Source organism: Quercus robur, chromosome 2 (genome assembly GCF_932294415.1).
Source record: "Quercus robur chromosome 2, dhQueRobu3.1, whole genome shotgun sequence".
NCBI classification, from domain to species: domain Eukaryota; kingdom Viridiplantae; phylum Streptophyta; class Magnoliopsida; order Fagales; family Fagaceae; genus Quercus; species Quercus robur.
In genome coordinates, this window is record NC_065535.1 from 65,915,012 (window position 1) to 65,921,961 (window position 6,950).

The window sequence follows — 6,950 nt, forward strand, 5'->3', positions numbered from 1 at the left end:
AAAAGGAATTCAATAAATATTGCATATCCAACATATATATTCATACTAATTTTACTGCAAAAAGAACGATTGCTTAAAAATATTTTTCTTCTTTTTCTTTTCTTTTTTACTTTTTATGTATATTTTTCCTAGGGATGTGTTTCAGAGCTGGTTGTGGATAACAGTTCAAACTTTTTTTTTTTATATATATATATAATATAAACTCTTTAAAATTACACCTCTTTTTAGGTGTATGTATATAAATTGTACAAAATGAACACCAAATAAATTAGGGAACTACGTATCTAATTCTACTCTATTACCAACCAAAAAGAATAAAATTTGCATGTATCCATTCACAACGAGATGATCGCAGGACATACTGGTGGAGCTCTTTTTTATTGTGATTTATGCATTGAATTAACAATTTAATATAGTATAATATTGTATGATACAGACTTCGGTATATAAATTTTGTAATATATATTTCAAAATGGTATGCCAAAATAGACTGGTACAAAAGTATTTTGTTTCAATAGCCAAACCGAAATAGGTCCAAAATGATATTTAGATCATTGTGTTACCTAGGGTTGCGATGTGCGGAGAAGGGAGAGAAATAAAAAGAGAAACTAATATATATATATATATATATATATATATAGAGAGAGAGAGAGAGAGAGAGAGAGAGAGAGAGAGAGAATGGTAAATAATGGATAATATTAGAAACTAAATGAGGTCAACAGAGGTTTGAGAGCAAAGCCTCTCATAGTACACACCGAAAATATCATAATAATACAACATAAAGAGTGTGCACAAGTGAACTATCAAAAGTAATAAGGTCTTGATCCAGCTCCGAGTCTTTCCTTGTAAGAGCATTCACACACTTATTTGCTTTATGGAAATAATGGTTCATCCTCACCTGAGGAATCTGGCTGATGATGGTCCTGCAATCCAAAATTAGAGTCGCATGGTGTAAGTTATAGTTATAAGAATTTGAAATCCACCCAAGAACAACTTTAGCATCAATCTCAATTTCATCAGCTGAAAGGTTTAATTCTCTACAAACACATAACCTATCCTTGGGAGCCCACAACTTAGTCTCCATACTGGTAGCTATCCCTATGTTCTGACTAAAACCTGTAATCCAAATGCCATTTTGATCTTGAATGAGCCCACCTCTGCCTACCCTCCCAAGATTGCCAATCGAAGACCCATCCGTGTTAAGCTTAACCCATCCATTGGGGGTTTTATTCCACGCCTATTTATTGAGTTAGATATGGAATGTATTTGAAAGTAGGTTTCTAAGTAGGGGTGGAGTTGTGTTGAAGGGTGGGAGGGCCATGGCCTCTCCAAAATTTTGAAAATTTAAAAAAAAAAAAAAAAAATAAATAAATAAATATATATAATTATTTTAATGTTTTCAAAATTTAGTCTATAAAAATAAGATTCCCCCCCCCCCCCCAAATATTTGAATTACCCAATGATGCTCTTAAAAAAAATAATTGGTCTAATAGTAATAAAAATATAACTTTATTTTTTGCAATTTTATTTTTTATTGTAAAATGTGCTCTTATATCTGTTAAATATTTTATAAAGTTTGACATTAAACATGTTTGAATTTATCTTTTTTAACCCGTTATGTGGCGATTAACAAGTCATTGACTCATTAAAAAAATCTTGTCATTAAAACTATACATGAAATGTGTCTTTAGTTGCCACATAATAGGTTAGAGCAAAATAGTTTCAAATATGTTTGGAGACTAATTTATTCCTCCAAATTTTGAATCATTCATATTTTCGAAAATTTCATTAATTCAATTGAAAGATTTTTTACTTACTTTAGTATAAAATTTGATAATTTGTATTTAAAATGAAATTTTCTAAGAATTTCACTATGAAAATGGAAAAAATGAATTTTATTTTATAAAAGATCACCATCAAACATAATTTTGATTGAAAATACTAAACTCTATTTTTTTTTTTTTTTTTGCTAGGTGTGTGTATATATATAACTTATTAAATAAAAAAGTGTGTATATATGTATATATATATATATAATAAAAAAACGTGTGTGTGTGTATATATATATATATGTATGTATGTAGAGATTATCTTGATAAATATATTAGTGTGGTAACTTGGTTCCCCAAACAAAAATTCCTAACCCGCCTTGTTTCTAAGCCTAAGGTTTTGATTAGACCATATTGGAGGATGCTCTCTAACAATTTCTTCCAAAGGGGGCACGTGATACAGTAGACGAAAGATCACATGATAGGACGTAGAAAACAAAGAGATCTAGCCAGCATTTGTCACGTGGTGTGCCAACCAACCAGTATATAATCTCAGCCTCAGGCTGATAAACCACCCTCTTGTATCATTTTTGATATATATATCATCGAGACATTGACATCTACATTTGTATATCAGAATATACAAATCTCACCGACCTGACTCACTGCTCAATCAATGCTCATACATTACATATATGGTCACTTGACCTATAAGGACAAAAACAACTACATCTCTTGGTTTAACTCGTCAAATTGGAGATTAGTGACTTATTAGTTATACATTAGAAACATCCAAGTAGGCCTTTTTATTTAAATGATTTGACTTGGACCATATTTCTAAAAGCGAAAAAAAAAAAAAAAAAAAAAGGTAATTAAGGGTTGAGAGTTGAGACCCAGGTGCAGAGCCAGAATTTTTTGTTTAGAGGCCAAATTTTGTTATTAATATATTAGTCTCGAGTTAAGATAAACTATTACACATGCGTAAACGCATATACACAAATATAAACATTAATATTTTGATACTAGAGTAGGTCATAATTTATAAATATATTGTATATAAAATTAACAACTTTCACATATTTATTTTCGCAAGATAATTTTTAGGCAAACTTATCATCTTTTAAATTTCAATGAGTATACAAAAGATGTTTAATTTGATATTAAACATGTACAAAAAACGAATTAAAGAAAAAAAAATTATCTTGTCTCTATAACTACTAGACCAATTCACAAATTCTATTGGCTTTTAAGAGCATCATCGGACTAACTCAAACATTTGGAAAGGTGCCCAACTTCTATTTATTTTGTAGTTAAATATTTAAAATTTTTAATACTTATACATAATTTAAAATAATTTTTTAAAATTTTGGGGGCATCGCCACTCCAAGCCTTGCTATATGGGACCCCAGTTGCCACTATACATTATCATAACCCAGCATTGGGGTTGCACTACATGTGTCATGAACTCAATAGTCAATAGTCATGAATAATGATACAATTGAAGATACCTCAGGCGTGGAACAACCAAGCCCATTGTTTGGGGGAGGACTTTCTATGTATTTTCTAAAACCCCACTTTCATTTTGCCACCCCAGATTTAAGATAAAATTTAATTGCAGACCAGAATAATTTATTATGCTAGATGAATGGTGTCACTAGAGACGTACTCATAGATGCTGGTGGAACTAGGGAAATCACAGTGGTTTTTTTTGTTTTTTTTATTATTTTTTATATTAAAAAAATAGTCTGATTGGACATGTAATGCCTGAAAGCCTTTACAACCACAGAAATACCTCTGGAAGAATTATGGATTGCTGCAGAGGATATTAACATATTAGAATACGTAAATAATGAAAAATGTTAAGTGTTTTTATACAGATTGCTGCTATTAAATTTTATTCCAAGTTTTCAGTCAAAACAACTAGAAAGCGAAAGTGAAATTAAAATGCCTACCAAGGCAAGCAGAAAAGCTCTTGAGTATGGATCATGTCCCAAAAATTATGGTGAGTAAAGTGTCGGAATTCGGTACAAGTGATGAAAGCACAGATGTAGCTAGTTAAAAGGGTCTTGCTGCTTCTTCCATCAACTTCTTAACTCTTGTCAGTTTTTCAATCTCCTTGAGAACCTGAAATATTAGTAAATAAAAGGGGGAAATTAAAAAAGAAAAAGAAAAGAAAGTCATGCTTAGTGACTTAGTCTTATTATCTAGATCAAAAACCAAAGCATTTTCTCACTGTAACTATATTTTTTCACCTCTAAAGTCATGTCTTCGATGGTAACTGCGTCCATATCATCATAACCTAATTGAGTAGCAGCCTCTGCAAAGAATCGATAGCTGTTAGAACCACCAAGAAAATACAGTTGACTACATGATGAAGTGAGAACAAGAAATTGTGGGGATATACTTTGTAGTGAAACAGTTGCATCAGCTGTACCATATCCACCTCTCATTTCTTCATGAAGTGCAATTAACTGAGTCAAAACCTGGTTATCATTTATTAGAGCTGTTAATATTTAAAAGGGCTCAAGATTACTAAAATTTAGTGAAAGTTTGAGAAAGACTAGGCAGGTTCTACTATTGAAAATAAGAGAGTAAGTTAAAACCTCGGAATAAGCTTCAGAAGTATATATTTCTGAATCAGAAAGTTGAGACTGGTCTTTAATCACCTCCCTGGCTACCATGTCTAGGGGTACATCAACACATATCGAGATTCCATGTCTCAGAAATGCCCTATATATGATGAAAGTAAATTGAAATAAGCAGGAAATTAATAATGATAGATTACTTATGCAGAGGACTATAGGCTGTGAATTAAGAAATAAGTGGGAGCAGTATTCCTACAGATTAGTAGAACTCTGAACTGCACCATCTCCAGCACAAATCACTAGTCGACCCATGGATGATAACTGCTTCAATACTTCAGTCTGCAGCAACATGCCAAAATTTCTTAGGATATCCAAATGCTTCACTACTTCCGGTTCAAGTATAAGCTGACTTATTAGGAGGATTAACCAACGCAGTTTGAATATTAAATATGGCAAAAATGCTATCACTGATACTGTTCTGGCCTCAGCCAGCCTTTAGTAATTGGAGATTGATCATTGAGGTTCATTCTTTAAGTGAACTGCCTTCTAAGTTGAATAGTCTTCGAACACAACTGATGTAACCAGTCTTAATCTGCAATAGAGCTTTAATACAAAAGCAACAGAAAGCAACTATAAGTTTCAAATTTCAAGCAATCACCTCAGACTCACAAAATGCCTTTTCATCACTCTCCTTTAAAGATTTGGCAGCTGATTCACCTCCAGCAGCTTCCTCAACCAAACCATCACTGGATGTAGAAGAACCCAAAACAAAAATTTAGCCATAGGGATTACTTGATCTTCTCCTGAATTTTCATAGTTACAGCACATGGATACCTGTCAAAGTAATAATATCGTAATACACCTGCTAGAAGTTTCCCCAAACTGGTCTTTATGGAGCTTTTCATCCCTTAACACCAAACCAATCATCACACCAGACACATAAGTACACAACCATAATCAACATGAGATCTATAAGTTCAGAAGCATCACTAAGCATCAAGTGATTCTTACCCACAAGAAATATGGAAGTTCCTTTCAGGTCAGGGGCTATATCCATAGCTTTCTTCTGGATCAAAACTGAACAGTTAAAATGAGAACTTCAAACCACAAGAAATCAACAGGAGTAGCATATCTTCTCAAGCCATGGTCATCATAAAAACTATATATGAAAGGGAAACAAAATTCCCAGTTTTGGCTTCCCTCACTAAAGAAGCATTTTCTTTCTTAGAATAACTCATTTTTTCAGAGAGAACAAAATGCATAGACGATTGAGGCACAAGGAAATGACATCTCACCTTCAATGCAAGAGAAGGTTCAAGCTCCTTCGTCTCTGGATCTTTAAAGGGGACAAAAATGAATAAAAGGGAGGGGCGACACAAATAATGAAGTTAGAACATAGAAGTTTGCTACTTAAAAACCCTCAAATATTGTAAATCAATTTAAGCTGATTGAAACTTCACCACTCAATTCACTTTGCAGGGAGCATAATTGGATCATGTGATTATGGAAATGAGTACTCATAATTGAATTTTTAATTTTAGTAATTTAACTACTTCAAAACCCTTAAAAATTGTAAATCTAATCAAGCTAATTAAAACTTCACCACCCAATCTAATTTATTTTCACTCTATCACACAGAAAAGTTAATCTTCCCCTCCTCTACTCACTTTACATGGAGCATAATTGAATCATGTGAATATGGAAATGAGTACTCATATTTGAATTATGCAATTATAGTAACTTAATGAGGAAGTTGGCACACATTAGACCAACAAAATCCATGGCTCACCAACTTGGAAACCAACATCAAACAACTGACATGCATTTCAGAACGTTACAAATATCCAACAATTATAATCACATAAAGAGTTCATTACCTATTAAAACAAAACTAAGGAAATCTCTGAGAACCCCAATTCATTTTAGGTAAATTCATAAAATAATTCAGTCTTTAAAACGTCCCATAAGAATTGGATGAAAAATTTCAATGAACTTAAAATGCTTCAACAGTTAAAATCTGTTTTGTTACTGAGAACACAAGGTTGAGAAACCAAAAAAAGAGCATAATACAACAAAAATACAAACTTCAATCTTGCTTCTATCTATAACTCTATCCAACAATTAACAAACACACAAAAAAAAAATCCTCAATTCAACAAAACATTAATTAAATAAACATTCCAACCCAAAAAAGAAAAAGAAACTTGGGTTTTTGAAAAGGACTCACTGAGAGTGCTATCATTGGCCACAGAGCATGTGGTGGAGAGAGATTGAGTGTGGGAAGGAGAGGTTGGAAGAGGTGGGTGGAAGCGGAGGGTGTGGTAATTACGAGTGGATAAGGAGTGTGGGAAGTGGGTCTGGGAGAGGCTGAAACTCGAAGCCACAGCATGAAAGGGACGTTGGAATTGGAGGGTATTGCAGTTGCATGAGGTTATTAGCTCCATGGACATGGACACGGACATGAAGGGTTATAGATAGTTGTTTTTGTTTAGTTTATCGGTTTCCTCACGCCTCACAGTGTTTGCAACTTCAAGTTCGTTTCTCTCGGTTTAGTACCCGGCCACTTACAATTGACTGTGTGACTGTGTGTACTACT

General features: G+C 33.0%; 1 protein-coding gene across 4 annotated transcripts; it reads right to left on the bottom strand.

Moving 5' to 3' along the window:
- Positions 1-3,616: 3,616 nt before the first annotated feature.
- On the bottom strand, positions 3,617-6,950 carry LOC126714546 (probable inactive shikimate kinase like 1, chloroplastic). Of its 4 annotated transcripts, none has more exons than XM_050414736.1 (10): positions 6,582-6,950; positions 5,650-5,690; positions 5,366-5,417; positions 5,189-5,261; positions 5,013-5,100; positions 4,611-4,693; positions 4,373-4,499; positions 4,174-4,252; positions 4,022-4,086; positions 3,617-3,893 (listed from the first exon to the last, which is right to left on the bottom strand). In XM_050414736.1, exons 1-10 carry the CDS (start codon positions 6,814-6,816, stop codon positions 3,825-3,827), a joined length of 912 nt encoding a protein of 303 aa, XP_050270693.1. In that variant the 5' UTR covers positions 6,817-6,950; the 3' UTR covers positions 3,617-3,824. The 4 variants fall into 4 exon arrangements, with proteins under 4 accessions (XP_050270693.1, XP_050270692.1, XP_050270696.1 ...); XM_050414735.1 differs by having other exon boundaries at positions 5,366-5,420; positions 6,582-6,948; XM_050414739.1 differs by having other exon boundaries at positions 5,366-5,431; positions 6,582-6,947.

Coding starts and splice junctions, on each gene's coding strand:
- LOC126714546 (XM_050414735.1), bottom strand. CDS start 6,816: ATGTCCGTGTCCATGTCCATGGAGCTAATAACCTCATGCAACTGCAAT. Junction 4,500..4,610: donor GTTCAGAGTTCTACTAATCT/GTAGGAATACTG, acceptor CATCATATATAG/GGCATTTCTGAGACATGGAA. Junction 4,253..4,372: donor CTTCTGAAGCTTATTCCGAG/GTTTTAACTTAC, acceptor AATGATAACCAG/GTTTTGACTCAGTTAATTGC.